At 47.4% G+C, this 18,881-nt stretch overlaps 1 protein-coding gene across 4 annotated transcripts in view; it reads right to left on the bottom strand.

Moving 5' to 3' along the window:
• sh3tc2 (SH3 domain and tetratricopeptide repeats 2) overlaps positions 1 to 18,881 on the bottom strand; it is a 114,942-nt gene that overhangs the window by 21,655 nt on the left and 74,406 nt on the right. For all 4 annotated transcript variants that reach the window (XM_070878429.1, XM_070878432.1, XM_070878433.1 and 1 more), the window contains 3 exons: positions 8,532 to 8,712; positions 8,052 to 8,202; positions 7,278 to 7,400 (listed from right to left, as the gene is read on the bottom strand). In XM_070878429.1, coding sequence (XP_070734530.1) covers positions 7,278 to 7,400; positions 8,052 to 8,202; positions 8,532 to 8,712 — 455 coding nt within the window. The remainder of the gene's footprint in view (positions 1 to 7,277; positions 7,401 to 8,051; positions 8,203 to 8,531; positions 8,713 to 18,881) is intronic.

Here is an 18,881-nt window from a genome sequence, read left to right as displayed (position 1 = left end):
CCCAAAGTAATTGAGTAGCCCAAGAAAGGCGCGCAGTTCTAAGACATTCCGGGGCCTGGGTGCCAGGCGAATTGCTTCTATTTTGGACTCTGTTGGGCGGATTCCATCAGCGGCAATCCTTCTGCCCAAAAATTCAACCTCGGGTGCGAGAAACAGGCACTTGGATTTCTTGACTCGTAGGCCTACCCGATCCAACCGCTTTAGTACTTCCTCCAAATTACGGAGATGGGAGTCGGTGTCCCTGCCCGTGATAAGTATGTCGTCTTGAAATACAACTGTCCCTGGGATGGACTTGAGCAGACTCTCCATGTTGCGCTGGAATATGGCAGCTGCCGACCTGATGCCGAATGGGCATCGATTGTACATGAAAAGGCCTCGATGTGTGTTGATGGTGGTGAGTAGCTTGGATTCCTCAGTCAATTCTTGCATCATATACGCAGATGTGAGGTCTAATTTTGAGAAAAGTTTACCTCCAGCCAATGTGGCAAATAAGTCCTCCGCTCTGGGCAGCGGGTACTGGTCCTGTAGGGAGACTCTGTTTATGGTAGATTTGTAGTCCCCACAGATTCGTATGGATCCATCAGGCTTCATGATGGGGACGATGGGACTTGCCCAGTCACTAAATTTCACAGGTGATATAATGCCTTCCCGCAGAAGCCTGTCTCGTTCGTGTTCAATCTTTTCCCTCATCACATAGGGTACAGCTCTGGCCTTGTGATGGACCGGTCTAGCATCCTGTGTGATGTAGATTTTGACTTTGGCCCCTTTGAAAGTGCCCACACCTGGCTGAAAGAGATGTTCAAATCGCTTTATAACTGTTGAGCAGGAGGTCAGTTCCTCTAATGACATGGCATGGACATCATCCCATTTCCAGTTTAATTTTGCCAGCCAGCTTCTCCGCAGCAGTGCTGGGGGGTCTCTGGGGACAATCCACAGGGGAAGTCGTATCACTGTCCCTTTATGTGTGACAGAGAGCATGGCGCTGCCGAGGACTGGTATGATTTCTTTGGTATAGGTCCTTAGTTTGCTGTCGACCCTTGTGAGTTTTGGTCTGTCTCTTTTATGTGGCCACAGTTGTTCAAATTGTTGAGCGCCCATGAGAGATTGACTCATTCCCGTATCCAGCTCCATGTTGACAGATATCCCGTTGAGTAGGACCCTCATCATTATAGGAGGCGTCCTGTTGTAGGAGCAGCGGCCATTGAACGTGTTGACCCGCTGTACACCGGTGTCCCATGTACTGTCCCCACCATCTTCTGGTCCGCTTTCCGACCCATCTGATTCGTATACCAGCCAAGCTGCCGTTTTTTTGCACATACGGGCCAAGTGCCCTGTATATTCACAATTTCTGCAAACAGCCTGCTGAAATCGACATCCCCTTGCCGAGTGCCCACCCCCACACCTCCAGCACAGACCTGTTCCATTGTTCAAAGAGTTTCCAAAGAATGAGTTGCGTCTGGCTGATCTCTCTTGAGCTTCTCTCAGTTTGTAGTTGATTGTTCGCATTGTGGGTTGATGAGGTGTGAACGGCCGTTCCTGTGGCCCTTGATGGCTTCTGCCTGCTGTCAAGAGCCTGTTCTCCCGGTTTTGTCTGTGTGTGGGGGTAGCAGCTTGTTTAGTGCTGTGAACTACTTGTTCCAATATTTCGTTAGTTGTCGTACCTGCATTGTAAATCAACCTCGTTTCTTCTTCCCCTACCAAGAATGTCTGTGCAACCAGTGCTGCTGCCTCTCAGGTCAGGTTCTTGGTCTCTATGAGCTTTCGGAATATGCCTGCGTGGCCTATTCCTTCAATGAAAAAGTCTCTCAGCATTTCTCTCCTCAGTTCATCGGAGAACTCACATAAACTAGCCAACCTCCGAAGTTCCGCCACAAAGCCTCACAACCTCCCGAGATATCTGCACTCCTTAAATTCTGCTCTTTTGAGCATCCGGATTATAAATACTCAACCATCAGTGGCCGTGCCATCAGCTGCCTGGGCCCTGAGCTCTGGAACACCCTCCCTAAACCTCTCCGCCTCTCTACCTCTCTTTCTTCCTTTAAGACGCTCCTTAAAAAGTATGTCTTTGACCAAGCTTTTGGTTATCTGCTGTAATTTCTTCTTATGAGGCTCAGTGTGAAATTTATTTATTTTTTGTCTTATAACACTCCTGTGAAGCGTCTTTGGACTTTTTACTATGTTAAAGGCACTATATAAATACAAGTTGTTGTTATTGCTCAAATTCTCCAACATACAGTGCACATTTTATCAAATAAAGACTCAAAACCTGCAGGTTGAAAGTTGGCAAATGCTCAAACTAGCAGCATTAATTTGCCATCAAACAAACTTTGACCAAGATGTTCATTCAAACTCTGACATTTCTGTGATTAAGATAATTTCCTGCCTCTCCTGCATGCCCCTCAGCACTTAGGCCTGAGTTGCTCCTGTTTTTTTGGAGCAACTGGTTTAGAATGGAGTATCTTAGAAATTGCAATTCTCGGCATTTAGTTTGCTCCAGTTCTAGTCAGTTAGAACAGTTTCAGTTTGGAACAGATTTTTTTTTAAAGGGGGCGTGTCCGGCCACTTACACCCATTTTGAAAGTTTAGGCAGTGAAAACGTACTCCAAACTAACTTAGAATGGAGTAAGTGTAGATTTTTGTACGCTCAGAAAAACCTTGTCTACACTTAGAAAATCAGGCGTAGGTTACAAATCAGGTGTTGGGAATGTGGGTTGGGGGGGGGGGGTTTAAAGGGAAGTTTACAAACATTAAACACTTCAGTTTTACAAAAAGAGCCATCATCAATAATAAAAGATAAATACATCAATAAATCAACCAATAAATCAATCAAAAAAAATTAATAAAAAATGTTTTTTTTAAATCAATAAATAAAACATTTTCTACATACTGACTGCAGCACCGGGAGTCCTCCAACAGCGTGCTGGGACGCCCCCCCACCGCCGTGTGTCTCTGTCAGTGTCTCTATCTCTCTGTCTGTCTGCGTGTGTCTCTCTCACTCTCTGTCTGTCAGTGTCTGTGTTTCTGACAGCGAGGGGTGGAGGGGAGGGGGAGGGGGATTGAGAAGGGTGAGAGGGGGGTGAGAAGGGGGGAGGAGGTTGAGGGAGGGGTGAGAAGGGGAGAGCGGGGGGTGAGAAGGAAGGAAGGGAGGGAGGGGGGAGAGAAGGGAGGGAGGGGGTCGAGAAGGGAGGGCAGGGAGGATGGGGAGAGAAGGGAGGGAGGGGAGGGGGGGGAGGGGGTGGAGAGAAGGGAAGAAGGGGGTGGAGGTGGGGGGAGAGAAGGGAGGGGGTGGAGGGGGGGAGGGAGGGGTGGAGAGAAGGGAAGGAGGGGGTGGAGGTGGGGGGAGAGAAGGGAGGGAGGAAGGGAGGGAGAGAAGGGAGGGGGGGGAGAGAGAAGGGAGGGGGGGGAGAGAGAATGGAGGGAGAGAAGGGAGGGAGAGAAGGGAGGGAGGGGTGGAGAGAAGGGAGGGAGGGAGTGGAGGGGGGGAGAGAAGGGAGGGAGGGAGGGGGGGGAGAGAAGGGAGGGAGGGAGAGAAGGGAGAGGGGGAGAGAAGGGAGAGGGGGAGGGGTAGAGAAGGGGGGAGGAGGGAGGGGGAAGGGGAGGGGGAGAGAAGGGAGGGGGGAGAGAAGGGGGGAGGGGGGGAGAGAATGGAGGGAGGAGAGAATGGGGGGAGGGGGAGGGGGAAGAGAAGCGGGGGAGGGGGAAGGGGGAGAGAAGGGAGGGGGAGAGGGGGGAGAGAAGGGAGGGAGGGTGAAGAGAAGGGAGGGAGGGAGGGAGGGGGGGGAAGAGAAGGGAGGGAGGGGGGAGAGAAGGGGGGGCAAGAGAAGGGGGCAAGAGAAGGGGGGGAGAGAAGGACGGGAGGGAGGGAGGGGAGGGGGAGATAAGGGAGGGGGGGAGATAAGGGAGGGAGGGAGGAGGGGAGAGAAGGGAGGGAGGGGGGGAGAGAAGGGAGGGAGGGGGGGAGAGAAGGGAGGGAGGGGTGGGTCGGTCGGTCGGTCGGGGGGGGGCGGAGGTCGGTCGGGGAGGTGGGAGGTCGGGAGCGGAGGTCGGTCGAGGGAGTGGGGGTGGGAAGGTCAGGTCGGGAGTGGAGGTCGGTCGGGGGAGGTCAGTAGCGGAAGTCGGTCGTTGGGGGGGGGTGGAGGTCGGGAGCGGAGGTTGGTCGGGGGGAAAGTCAGGAGCGGAGGTCGGAAGCGGAGGTCGGGGTTGTGGTGGGGGGGCGTCGGGAGCGGAGGTCAAGGTCGGGGGCAGGGGGGGTGGGGAGCGGAGTCGGTCGGGGGTGGGAGGGGGAGGTCAGGTCGGGAGTGGAGGTCGGTCGGGGGGGGTCGGGAGCTGAGTCGGTCGGGGGTGGGGGTGTGAGCTCGGGAGCAGAGGTCGGTCGGCGGTGGGGGTGCGGTCGGGAGCGGAGGTCGGGCGGCGGGGGAGGGGCCGTTGGGAGCAGAGATCGGGAGCGGGGGGTCGGGAGCGGAGGTCGGGGGGGGATGTCGGGAGCGGGGGAAGTGGAGATCGGGTCGGGGGGGGGGGGTACAATCCGGTGGGGGGTCGGGGGTGGGGGGTAGCGGGAGTCAAGTCGGGTCGGGTCTGGAGGAAGCAGGAGCTGGGCGTGGGTGGCAGCCTTATCCATGCAGCCCCAGTGCTAGGGGCTGCGTGCTTTGGGCCCCTCCCACACAGTTTTGGGCGCCTGGAGCTACTGCACATGCGCGCCCACTGTAGCGCACATGTGCAGAGGTCCCGACACTGTTTTCAGCGCAGGGACCTGGCTCCGCCCCCCACAGCTCGTGCTGCGCTGCGCCCAGCTCCAGAGGACCTGCAGGGAGCCGGAGAATAGGTACGTTTTTTTTCGGCGCACTTTGTGGCGCGAAAAACGGGTGTCCAGGTCGGGGCTGCGCCGGTCTAGGCGCGGCCTGAAACTTGGGCCCTTTGTTAGTACAGGATTGATAGCCTGCATATCTCCTGTGGGAATCTGGATAGATGATAAAGCAAAATCCATGCTACTGGTGCAAACCCTCCCTTGGTTTGAATGGAAAATATTCTAAATCAACGTACACAATTTAGGGTCAGTTCTTATTTAATTTTGGTAGATCCTGTATACAACATTATTTTTTCTTGGTTCCCAAGTCTAGCCTTATATCGATAGATAGCTTAAAAGATTTTTTTAACCCTTCTGAAGCTTTCCCATTGTGGTATTATCAAGTTTTCTCTTCAGCTCTGTCAGGTGACAGAATGGATGCATGGCTTAACATTTTTACATTAGACCAGGATTGCAGTGGGGTCAAACACAAATTGGGCCAGATTTTCGTGAGGTTTGCGACCAGGTTTTCGCCGCGATTTGACTCTCCGCCGCGAAAACCCGGTCGCAAAGCCCGGGCGGGATTCTCGGTACCTGTTTGCGGCGGCACTTTCAAGTACCGCCGGGGAGAGGTGCGCCGACGTGCAACGATTTGGATTGCGTTTGCGACCGGCTTTCGGCACTTTCCCGACCCGTACGCCGTGCCCAGTATAGTGACAGGTCAAACCTATCGCTGCAGCCCTGCCAGCAGCAGTAAATATGAAAATCTGCAAAAAAGTTAAGTTAAAGTTTTTATTTGTTTATTTTTTTGCAGTGATTACTTAGTTAAGGGTCTTGTAAATGTTTTTCGAATGTTTTTTGGAATTTTTTCTCCCCCTCCCAAGGCCTCTGTCGCAGCACTCCTGGCCCCAGACTAAAGTTGCCGAAACTCGTGGTTTTGCGCCGCAAATGAGTGCACAATGCCTCCCTTACCCAGACGTAAAGGCCGAAAGTTCGGGCCAAAAACGGTAGCACAGCGAAAACGGTATGTTTCATGTATCGCTACCGTTTTCGCCAAAAAACCCCCAAAAGCCGAAAATCTGGTCCACTGAGTGTGTTTGCAACTGTGCATACACTTTAAGTCTGCCTATTATTGCTTCCTGATCTGTTTGTAACAGCAGAATATACTTTCTTTTTTACTAACAACAGAGATAGTGGCACACAGATTGTCTGCTCCAACTTTGCAATAATCAGCATTAAGAAGAGTATTAATAGTTTTCTTGCAGTGTGGAGAAGGTCTATTAATTCCCTTCTGAACTGTGTCCATAATAAATTGCAATGAACTCTATCTTATCTGAGCAGTAAGAATGTTGGTTTTTAATATGTAACACATGAATCCTCCAAAAAAGCATATCTGGAGTCACCCGGTGGGGTCCAAGCCAAGTAAATGGTCTGGACACTAGAAGAATCTAAATGTTTTATTAAAATAATTGATCCAGATCATCCCCCTTGCTCAGGGGCTGATAGGATGATTGCCAGCGGCTGGGAGAAGACCAGAGCAACCCCTCTGTAATGTATTTGCTTCACAGGTTCTTTGCTCAAGAATTCATAGCAACACATTTCTATTAAAAACTAGCTGGTTTATTAATAAAGGTTTTAACAATCACACAACACATTACCAGTTCATTCACTAGTCTTACAACTGCAGACCTCATCGTGGATGACCTAGACCAAACCGACTGGGGTTTTATTGAGTTTTATTGAGGAAGAGAGCAGGCAGATGGGCGGAATGACCTCCTTGACTGCCCTCTGCCAGGGCCTGTTAATGGCTACCTCGGCCAGGCCCAGGAGCAGTCCTATGAGGAGGCCCTCTGACCTGCCTGCTCCCTTCTGCACCGGGTGCCCAAGATCAGGAGCGTAGGACTGAAGTGCAACCAAAAATCAAGGAGCAGCCCTTTCAAATAATAGAAGAGGGGCTGCAACCTCACACACTTTACATACACATGGAACACGGACTCTTCCAGACCACAGAAATGCAACGGCTCTACAAACCTGGGAGAATATTCATAGGTGCATACATTATACCCACCTTCCACAAGGCAGAACATAGCATGGGACATGTGTCCGAAGTGGTGCTACCCCAGATGCCCTCCTACTAACTCCTCCCGCCGTTCCCCCCCATCTCCGGCAGGGGGCTCCGCATTGGAGGGCACTGCCAGGTGCGATCCGGTTGGGGTGAAGTGTAGAATGTTTCAGTATAAGGGGTATAGCAGTTGTGTGAGGCGGACTGGTTGGGCTGGGTGCTCTTTTCCTTTCCGTCATTGTTCATAGGTTTATATGTAACCTTTAGGGCTGCTGACCAAGGGCCGTGCGGCTCTTTGTCGGCCGGCGCGGACACGATGGGCCAAAATGGCCTTCTTCTGCGCTGTAAATTTCTATGTTTCTATGTTTCTATAATCCAAGGATTTTCAGTCTTTGTTATTATGATAGTCAATGATAGATTTCTATCACTTACCCTATAAAATGATGTTGCTTTCTCTCGCTTCCTAGGTCCATTGTAAAACACGTCCCCTGCTGCTTCATTGATTTTCATGGTAAAGTGCAAATCCTCCATTTTCTGAGCTGTCTGTATAGCTGCCTGATTGATTCATAAGATTCATCAAAAATACAATCATTAAAACAATATAGGCTCTGAACAATTTCTGTTTTAAAACCTATGGAATTCTAGTTAATGGTTTACAGTTTTCACTGCCGTTGACTGGTGTTAATGGGGTGCAATAGCCCCAAAATGAAGGCAATGACCTTCTCATCCCGTTAACACCGGCGATGTGGTCGGCTACAATTTAAAAGGGGCCTATCGTCAGGTGTCCAAAGTGCCTGCCTATTTCAGGAGATCAGCCATTTTCATATGGAAATCCGTGTTCTTACCATGTAAATAGGACCCCGATTGCCATTTCAGATCGGAACTGGTCGGAGTATGCGCCATGCACACACTGATCAGTTACACAGGCGATGCAACTAAAGAAGCCCACCAAAGCTAAACATCAAATTATTTTTGTGAGCTCCGGAGAAGCTGCTGACATTCCCCCAACCCCCTAACTTACCTTGCTGGCAATCCAGTGAGCTGCATCGAGACGCCTGTTTGACAACCTGCAACTCATCTGCCAGATTTAAATGAGGCCAGGGCTGCTGGGGAGCGGCTGACAAGCACACTCTGCTGATCAGACACCCAGAAGGCAGAACTAACCCCATTGTCTTTGAATGGTAACATCTTGTAAAGAATTAGTACCTGAAAGTACAGCTCAACAAGTTCATCTTTTTCCATCAAGTAATAGATCTTTCCAGCCAGCAGCCAGGCCTCTGCTTCCTTGTAGAGCATTCCTAGATCAATAAAATTCCTCAGGCTCTGTTTGGTATAGTCCAATGCCGATCTGTAGGCACTAACATTTGAAATTCTGTTACTTTCAATACTTCAACAATTACTTTGTGATGGATGCATAAAACACAAGAAAGATCTAGACATATGTTCTTTATTCTAAAGCATATAATAGGATATTTTATGTTGCTGAAGTTGTGTGAAATATTTTCATCCCAATTTAACAGAATATTTAAATATGAAAAGATTGGTACATTGGAAAGACAATAATTTGTATAAAGAAACATGCAGTAGCTTTATGATGTGGATTAAGTAAGGATTGGCATGGTCTGATTAAATAGTTCATTGCTGTATTTCGCATTGAGGTAGATGGCCCCACTTCATTTCACTTACCTCTCTGTGTTGAACGACAGGTAAAGATGACTTAGAATGTTCAACATTTTCATCTCTTGTTCCTTGTCCTTTAACTTATGAGCAAGCATCAGCCAGTGCTCATAATATATACTACATTGCTGTTTATCATGTAAAACCTTCTCATAGAAGCTGCAGAGTCGTTCAATGGCTTTGACTTGGCCTAAATAAAACATGTATCCGAATGAGAACAATGAGTAAAACTTAAAGGGCAATTGTAGACTTTTCACTTGGGAAACAAATTATTGTCTTCAAATATTCAAAGAAAACTAAAACTAGACTTGGTAGGGGTAAAAGACAGGCTTAAATTTTACTTGTAACAGCTTAACTAAGTAATGATCCTCACCTAGCACCATCATGGGACCACAAGGATTGCAGTGGTTCAAGAAGGCCCACCACCACCTTCTTGGGCAACGAGGAATGGGCAATAAATGGGGATCGCACACATCATGAAAATACTTTTTAAGTTCTTTTTGACCACACAAATGGTATAAAATGATTAACACAACACATTTGACATTAAGATAGTTTACCAAATATAGAATATCAGAATATTTGCAATGTCTATAGAATTCCCACATAATATAGTGCAAGTTACTTTCCTGTATATTTTCATTTATGTTGCCTCAAAAGAGTGCAATAGTTTGTTGTAATCATCATCAGAGATGATATTGAAACACTGGAGACCCTCTTAATGGCAAAACTTGCTACACCTTCCCAAAGCAAAGAAAACATAACCATAAATATTAAATCATAGATATCAGAGAGAAAATTAAAGATTACAGCCTAACATTGAGGCTCAAACAATGTTCTAAACTGTTCATAGAAATGCATAGATACATAGAAGTTACAACACGGAAATAGATCATTCGGTCCAAGCTGTTCGTGTTGGCATTTACCCTCCACGTGAGCAAATAGTCCTAATTGCATTTAGCTACTCCATTCCCATAATCGCTTTGTCCCATTTTCCTTCATCCACCGATCCATCATTGGCAGTCCCTCGAGTCGAGGATAACTTGCTTCCACACCAAAAAGTTCACAGGTGATTCAATGAAGCACTTAATATTCCAGGTACCAAACTAAATCTTGAAGGGTGGAAGATGCCTGTACATGGATTTTTTTTAACGTGTGGTGGCCATTGCACACCAGCCACCACACAGGCTTGACAGAGCTAGGTCTTGTTCCATTGGCAAGGGTTATCCAAGATGACTGGAGACCAGCTCTACTGCACAGACCTAGTGCACACACATATCGCAGTGTGGACTGGCCCGTGCTGCCCCTGGACCCTCGCCTCTTCTGGGCCCCGAACTCACGCCTCTCCTTGGCCCCGACATCTTGGCCCCGATAGCTTCATTACGACATCACTAAAGCACACAGTCAAGATGGCTTCATTGTATTGTATTTACAGCAGCAGTTGCAATCCACCTATCCAATCTAATCTTGAATGCTAAAGAATGAAAAACGAACAACAAAAGAAAGAACTTGCCATTATATAGCGCTTTTCACAACCTCAGGGCGTGCCAATGCGCTTCATAGTCAAATTCGTACTTTTGAAGTGTAGTCACTTTTGTAATGCAGGGATTGTCAACGTAGTTTCTGCCTCAACCACGAACCCTGTACACGAATTTCGCACAACTCTCTGGGAAGAAGTCTCTCTTGCTCGCCGCTTTAAATCTCTTACATAAATCTTGTACCTAAAGCCCTTGTTACAGACCCCTCAATACTGGAAACAGTCTGCTTCTATCTATCCTGTCCTACGTTTTATAATATTGATTACTTCTACCCTGTAATTTGCATTGCTCTAATGAAAATGCCTTAAACTTTCCTCAAAATAGGCCACCCTAGTGCATCTATATTGTACCCTCTCTCAAGCCTCAATATCTTCATAGCATAGAGTCCAATACTGCACAAGTACTCTAACTGAGATCTTTAGTAAAGTTTTATGCAGCTTCATCATTACCTCTTGGCTTTTATATTCTATACCTTGTGGTAAAATCTAGAATTTATTAGCTTTTGCTGCAGTTTTATCGACCTCAGGTGCTGCCTTTAATGTCCTGTAAACCTATACCCACTCTTTCACAGCACTGAGTCTACTTCCTTTCAGAGTACAAATAATGCTGTTATTTTTTATCCGCTCATACTTATTGACATTTAATTCCATCTGCTAATGTTTAACCCATTCCCCATTTAATCAATATCCCTTTGCAGCTTCCTTTGGTTTGCCAAAGAATTAATTATACCTTCTATTATGTTCCTAACACAGATGAGACTGCACACAGGGAGGTTAAAGTAACAGTGACCTCAGTCTTTATTAATACACTCCAGAGTGAGGAACAGGCCTTAGGGGCCGGCTTATATACAGTCCTCCCAAGGGATGCTGGGATCCCTTGGGACTTCAGGGGATGAGCTCCCTAGTGGCAGAACATGGGAGTGCATGCTTTACAGATGCACAACATCACTCCCCCCACAAAGTCAAAGTGAAAACTATTTACAAGATGAGGCGATCTGGAGCCTATCTTTCCCTGGTGGACCGCCTCGGTACAAATGTCTGTTCTGGTGTGTTGGCTGTGCCCTGGCTGGGTTAGCATGTTGTTGGACCTGCAGGGCTGCTGGGTGAGCCTGGCCTTGCAGGGCTGTTGGGCGTGATGGGTTCGATTTCCTGGTCCAGCGTGGTGTCATTGATCCTTTGGGTATGTGTTGTGGGCTCGAAAAAGGTGGTGTCTGCTGTGGGTTGTTCAGGGCAGTCTGTGAACTGCAGCCTCGTTTGGTTCAGGTGCTTTCTGCAAATTTGTCCATTGTCTAGTTTGACTACAAACACCCTTCTTTAGCTATCACCATGCCCGCGATCCGCTTGGGACCATGTCCATCATTTAGCACATACACAGGGTCATTCAGATCAATTTCCCGTGACACAGTGGCGCGACCATCGTTTACATTTTGTTGCTGCCGCCTGCTCTCTACCTGATCATGCAGGTTGGGGTGAACCAGCAAGAGTCTGGTTTTAAGTGTCCTTTTCATGAGTAGCTCAGCCAGGGAACGCCTGTGAGCGAGTGGGGTCTCGTGCGTTGCTGAGCAGTACGTGGGACAGGCGGGTTTGGAGTGAGTCTTCTGTGACTCATTTAAGGTTCTGTTTGATGGTTTGTACTGCCCGCTCTGCCTGCCCATTGCGGGTCATGAATTCTTTAAATTCGGCACTCGTGAAACATGGCCCGTTGTCACTGACCAGTATGTCAGGCAGGCCGTGGGTGACAAACATGGCCCTCAGGCTTTCAATGGTGGTGGTGGCGGTGCTTCCTGACATTATTTCACATTCAATCCATTTTGAAAAAGCATCCACCACCACCAGGAGCATTTTACCAAGAAACGGGCCCGCATAGTCGACATGGATCCTCGACCATGGTCTGGAGGACCAGGACCACAAACTTAATGGTGCCTCTCTGGTCGCATTGCTCAACCAAGCACACACGCTGAATTGCCGGATACAGGACTCTAAATCAGAGTCGATACCGGGATACACGTGGGATCTGGCTATCGCTTTCATCATTACTATATCCAGGTGTGTGCTGTGGAGATCCGAGATGAATGTCTCCCTGCACTTTTTGGGTAGCACTACGCAGTTACCCGACAACAGGCAGTCTGCCTGAATGGACAGCTCGTCCTTTCGCCGCTGGAATGGCTTGATTAGCTCTTGCATTTCAACGGGGATGCTGGCCCAGCTCCCATGCAGTACACAGTTTTTTTACTAAGGACAGCAGAGGATCTTGGCTGGTCCAAGTCCTAATCTTGCGGGCCGTGACAGGTGATCTATCATTTTCAAATGCTTCCATGACCATCAACAAGCCTGCGGGCTGCGCCACCATCAACAAGTTTGCAGGCTGCGCCATTTCCACCCCCGTGGTGGGCAATGGTAGCCGACTGAGAGCATCCGCACAGTTCTCAATGCCTGGCCTGTGGCGGATGGTATAGTTATACGCTGATAGTGCGAGTGCCCACCTTTGTATGGGGGCTGAGGCATTAGTATTTAGCCCTTTGTTTTCAGCGAACAGGGATATGAGGGGCTTGTGATCGGGTAACAGCTCAAATTTGAGGCCAAACAGGAATTGATGCATTTTCTTTACCCTGAACACACATGCTAATGCCTCTTTCTCAATCATGCTGTAGGCCGTCTCGGCCTTAGACAAGCTCCTGGAGGCATAGGAGGCAGGTTGCAACTTCCCCGCAACATTAGCTTGTTGTAATACACACCCGACTCCGTACGACGACGCATTACATGCTAGCACAAGCCTTTTACATGGGTTATACAATACTAGCAGCTTGTTGGAGCATAAAATGTTTCTGGCTTTCTCAAAAGCAATTCCTTGTTTTTTTCCCCATACCCAGTTCTCACCTTTACGCAATAACACATTCACATCAAGAGGGAGTTAGATATGACCCTTACAGCTAAGGGGATCAAGGGGTATGGAGAGAAAGCAGGAAAGGGGTACTGAGGGAGTGATCAGCCATGATCTTATTGAATGGCGATGCAGGCTCGAAGGGCCAAATGGCCTACTCCTGCACCTATTTTCTATGTTTCTATGTAACACATGTAGGGGCTCTAAGAGGGTGCTTAACCCCGGTAGGATGTTTCCAAAATAGTTGAGGAGTCCCAGGAACGACCGCAGCTCCATGACGTTCTGTGGCACGTTCCTGATAGCCTCTGTCTTGGCGTCTGTGGGCCGAATGCCGTCCGCCACGATCTTGCTCCCCAAAAACTCCACTTCTGTTTACATGAAGACGCATTTTGACCTCTTCAGCCGCAGCCCTACGCGATCCAGTCACTGGAGGACCTCCTCCAGGTTTTGTAGGTGCTCGACGGTGTCCCGACCCATGACCAATATGTCGTCCTGAACTACCACCGTGTGTGGTACCAGCTTGAGTAGGCTCTCCATGTTTCTCTGGAAGATCGCTGCGGCCAACCAAATTCCAAATGGGCATCTGTTGTAGATGATCAGTCCCTTGTGCATGTTCATGCAGGTGAGGCCCTTCGAAGACTCCTCTCCTACGTCATGTAGGCCGAAGTCAGGTCGAGCTTGGGGAACATCTTGCCTCCTGCCAGCGTCGCAAATAGGTCGTCTGCCTTAGGTAGTGGATATTGGTCCTCTAGCGAGAAACGATTAATAGTTACTTTATAATCGCTGCAAATCTGACCGTGCTATCACTTTTGAATACTGGAACAATCGGGCTGGCCCACTCGCTGAATTCCGCTGAATTCCGAGATGATGCTCTCGCGTTGCAGCCTGTCCAGCTCGATTTCCACTCTCTCCCTCATCATGTGAGGTACCACTCGCGCCTTGTGGTGAATGGGTCGTGCATCTGGGACCAAATGGATCCACACCTTCGCCCTGGAAAAGTTTCCAATGCCTGGCTCAAAAAGGGAAGGAAATTTGTTAAGAACTTGGGTATACGAGGCCTCATCGACATGTGATAGCGCTCGGATGTCATCCCAGTTCCAGCGGATTTTGCCCAGCCAGCTCCTTCCAAGCAGTGCGGGGCCATCGCCTGGGACAATCCAGAGTGGCAGTTCCTGCACCGTGGCCTCGTAGGTGACCTTGACCATGGCGCTGCCCAGGAATGTGATGAGCTCTTTGGTGTACATTCTCAGTTTTATGTGGATGGGGCTCAGGGCTCGTCTGAGTGCCTTGTTGCACCACAATCTCTCAAACATCTTTTTACTCATGGTGGATTAGCAGCTAATGCCAGTGTCCAGTTCCATGGCTACGGGTAAGCCATTCAATTTTACATTTAGCATTACAGGTGGACATTTCGTTGAAAATGTGTGCACCCCACGCACTTCAGCATCTGCTTCTGAGGCTCGAAATTGCTTTAATCCACCATGGACTGATCTTCCTCTTGCCATGTGGTGGTTAGGAGGTTTTATAGAGTTTGCAGCTCGTCTGCAAGCTCGTTGGAGGAGCCCCATTGTTCCACAGCTCTTGCAAACATACCCTTTGAAGCAGCATGAATAGGCTGAATGGAAGCCTCCACAATGCCAACAAGGTGTGAATTGCCTTGCATTCATCCTTTGTTGCGGACTCTGAGCCATCTGGATCACCTGAGGCCTGCTGGCGGTTGCAGACTCGTGGTTTCTGCCCTGTACATTTCTGCTCGCAAACACAGTTCCAGTTAATTTATGAACATTGCTAGCACTTGTGTGCTGAGAGATTTGTTTGGTGTTATCACTGGTGTACATAAACGCAATGGCCTTATTGAGGGTCGGTGTCTCCACATCAAAAATTTTCGTAGGATGGTCTTGTGGCCAATGCCCAGTACAAAAAAGTCTCTGAACATCTGCTCCAGGTAGCCATCAAACTGACATTGTCCTGCAAGTCACCTTAGCTCGGCGGCGTAGCTTGCCACTTCCTGACCTTCAGATCGCTGACACGTGTAGAACCGATGCCTCGCCATCAGCACGCTCTCCCTCGGGTTAAGATGCTCCCGAACCGTGTACACAGCTCCTCGTACGGCTTATCTGTGGGTTTCACCGGAGCCAGAAGATTCTTCATGAGGCTGTAGGTCGGTACCCTGCAGACTGTGAGGGGGACCGCTCTCCTTTTTGCAGCGCGTCCTTCTCCATCCAGCTTGTTGGCTACAAAGTACTGGTCTAGCCGTTCGACATAGGCTTCCCAGTCCTCACCCTCCGAGAACTTTTCCAAGATGCCCACAGTTTGCTGCATCTTTGCGTTGGATTTGTATACTCGTCACCAGTTATTGTGTTCCTAACACAGATGAGGCTGCACACAGGGAGGTTAAAGTAACAGTGACCTCAGCTTTTCATAAGACACTCCAGAGTGAGGAACAGGCCTTAGGGGCCGGCTTAGAAACAGTGCTCCCAAGGGATGCTGGGATCCCTTGGGACTTCAGGGGATGCGCTCCCTGGTGGTGGAACATGAGGGTGCATGCTTTACAGATACACAACATCTTCTATGATGGTATCATTTCCATATGTCTTCCCAAGCCTATATAAAAATAATTGATATACACAGTGAAATTAAGTGGCCTCAGAAGTGAACCCTGAGAGATACCACTACCCACCCAACCACTCTGAATAGGTGCCTTTAACTCCTACTCTCTGTTTCTCTCTCTAACCAGATTTTAATCCAGTTTGCTATCTTCTAATTCCACACTTCTTAATCTTATTTAGTAATCTTCCATGTGGTACCTTGTCAAAGGCTTTCTTGAAAATTCATGTATACTACATCTGCTGTATTTCCCCCATCTACCATTTACTTCCTCAAAGAATTCTTTAAGTTTTATTATGCACAATCACCACTTTGAAATCCATGCTGGCTGTTCTAAGTTTTTTCTCTTTATCTAGATATGTGGTAATTTCATCTTTAATTAAAGACTAACATTTTCCTACCATAGACTTTAAACAAACTGGCCTATAGTTACCTGGATTATCTCCGTCTCCATTTAAAAAAAAATGGGTGCAAACTTGGTCACTTTCCGGTCCTCTGTCCTCTGGTATATATCCACACTTAATAGTGCCCTGAAATCTAGACCTATTTCTTCCCTAATTTCCATTAGGATCTTAGGATATATCCTTTTGGACCGTGGTGCTTTCTCTTCCTTTAGCCTAAATAACTTAATTTTATCCGATATATCACTTATCTCGCTCTCTTTCAACCACTTCAGGATTCAGCTCCTCTTCAATATCCTTATCTTTAGTAAAGGCCAATTTGTAGTACTTATTAAAATCTCTGTCATTTTTTGATTATTATCTCCAAATTGGCAATCCACTCCCCTCAGATCAGCTCACTTTTAACAATTCTCTTTTTATTGATATACTAGAAAATACTTTACTAATTCTTTTGATGGCCTACTCCTGTTCCTATGTTCCATCTTAGCTTGCCTTATCCCTTTCTAAAAAAAAATTCTTGTTTTCTCATATTCTCCTTTACTTTTTCATTATTATTTTTATTGTCTTTATTGGCTCTCTGCTTCAATTTTGTGTGTTTTCTAACCTCTATTTATCCATGGTATCCTGAAACTGCTATTCTTTCCTTCTTTTTTTAATGTAATTCCTACATTATATTAATTGACTATACGTCAAAATACTTAATTGGCTGTAAAGCCCTTTGGGTCATCCTGAGCTTGTGAAAGTTGTATGGATAAAACTTGTAGTCACTAGCATTCCAAACAATTAATAATTTCTTTCCAGTTTGGCAATGACTGACTTGTGTAACTGCGTGACCCAAGATGTTACAAGGTAATTATCAATAAGGGAGGCCATTCAGCCCATCTCAACTCAGCCATCCATTTCCCATTGTAGCATCTAACCATTTCTTCAATGGGTTTACTATTCCATCACCAATTATCTGCAAGTTAAATTGATCACTTAGTGTGAATTTCCTGATGTTTGTTCTTTACTTGTGTCCCCCTGTTCTATGTACCAAGAGCTAGAAAATGGGATTAGGCTGGATAGCTCTTGGTCAGCCAGCGTGGACACGATGGACTGAAATGGCCTCCTTCCATGGAAACATAGAAAATAGGTGCAGGAGTAGGCCATTCGGCCCTTCTAGCCTGCACCGCCATTCAATGAGTTCATGGCTGAACATGCAACTTCAGTACACCATTCTTGCTTTCTTGCCATACCCCTTGATCCCCCTAGTAGTAAGGACTACATCTAACTCCTTTTTGAATATATTTAGTGAATTGGCCTCAACAACTTTCTGTGGTAGAGAATTCCACAGGTTCACCACTCTCTGGGTGAAGAAGTTTCTCCTCATCTCGGTCCTAAATGGCTTACCCCTTATCCTTAGACTGTGACCCCTCGTTCTGGACTTCCCCAACATTGTGAACATTCTTCCTGCATCTAACCTGTTTAAACCCATCAGAATTTTAAACGTTTCTATGAGGTCCTCTCTCATTCTTCTGAACTCCAGTGAATACAAGCCCAGTTGATTCAGTCTTTCTTGATAGGTCAGTCCCGCCATCCTGGGAATCAGTCTGGTGAACGTTCGCTGTACTCCCTCAATAACAAGAATGTCCTTCCTCAGGTTAGGAGACCAAAACTGTACACAATACTCCAGGTGTGGCCTCACCAAGGCCCTGTACAACTGTAGCAACACCTCCCTGCCCCTGTACTCAAATCCCCTCGCTATGAAGGCCAACATGCCATTTGCTTTCTTAACCGCCTGCTGTACCTGCATGCCAACCTTCAATGACTGATGTACCATGACACCCAGGTCGTTGCACCTCCCCTTTTCCTAATCGGTCACCATTCAGATAATAGTCTGTCTCTCTGTTTTTACCACCAAAGTGGACAACCTCACATTTATCCACATTATACTTCATCTGCCATGCATTTGCCCACTCACCTAACCTATCCAAGTCACTCTGCAGCCTCATAGCATCCTCCTCGCAGCTCACACTGTCACCTAACTTAGTGTCATCTGCAAATTTGGAGATACTACATTTAATCCCCTCGTCTAAATCATTAATATACAGTGTAAACAGCTGGGGCCCCAGCACAGAACCTTGCGGTACCCCACTAGTCACCGCCTGCCATTCTGAAAAGTACCCATTTACTCCTACTCTTTGCTTCCTGTCTGACAACCAGTTCTCAATCCATGTCAGCACACTACCCCCAATCCCATGTGCTTTAACTTTGCACATTAATCACTTGTGTGGAACCTTGTCGAAAGCCTTCTGAAAGTCCAAATATACCACATCAACTGGTTCTCCCTTGTCCACTCTACTGGAAACATGCTCAAAAAATTCCAGAAGATTTGTCAAGTATGATTTCCCTTTCACAAATCCATGCTGACTTGGACCTATCATGTCACCTCTTTCCAAATGCGCTGCTATGACATCCTTAATAATTGATTCCATCATCTTACCCACAACCGATGTCAGGCTGACCGGTCTATAATTCTGTTTTCTCTCTCCCTCCTTTTTTAAAAAGTGGGGTTACATTGGCTACCCTCCACTCGATAGGAACTGATCCAGAGTCAATGGAATGTTGGAAAATGACTGTCAATGCATCCGCTATTTCCAAGGCCACCTCCTTAAGTACTCTGGGATGCAGTCCATCAGGCCCTGGAGATTTATCGGCCTTCAATCCCATCAATTTCCCCAACACAATTTCCCAACTAATAAGGATTTCCCTCAGTTCCTCCTCCTCATTAGACCCTCTGACCCTTCTTATATCCGGAATGTTGTTAGTGTCCTCCTTAGTGAATACCGAACCAAAGTACTTGTTCAATTGGTCCGCCATTTCTTTGTTCCCCGTTATGACTTCCCCTGATTCTGATTGCAGGGGACCTACATTTGTCTTTACTAACCTTTTTC

The sequence above is a fragment of the Pristiophorus japonicus genome, chromosome 4, assembly GCF_044704955.1.
Source record: "Pristiophorus japonicus isolate sPriJap1 chromosome 4, sPriJap1.hap1, whole genome shotgun sequence".
In the NCBI taxonomy this organism is placed as follows: Eukaryota; Metazoa; Chordata; class Chondrichthyes; family Pristiophoridae; genus Pristiophorus; species Pristiophorus japonicus.
This window is presented reverse-complemented; position numbering and strand designations above follow the sequence as displayed.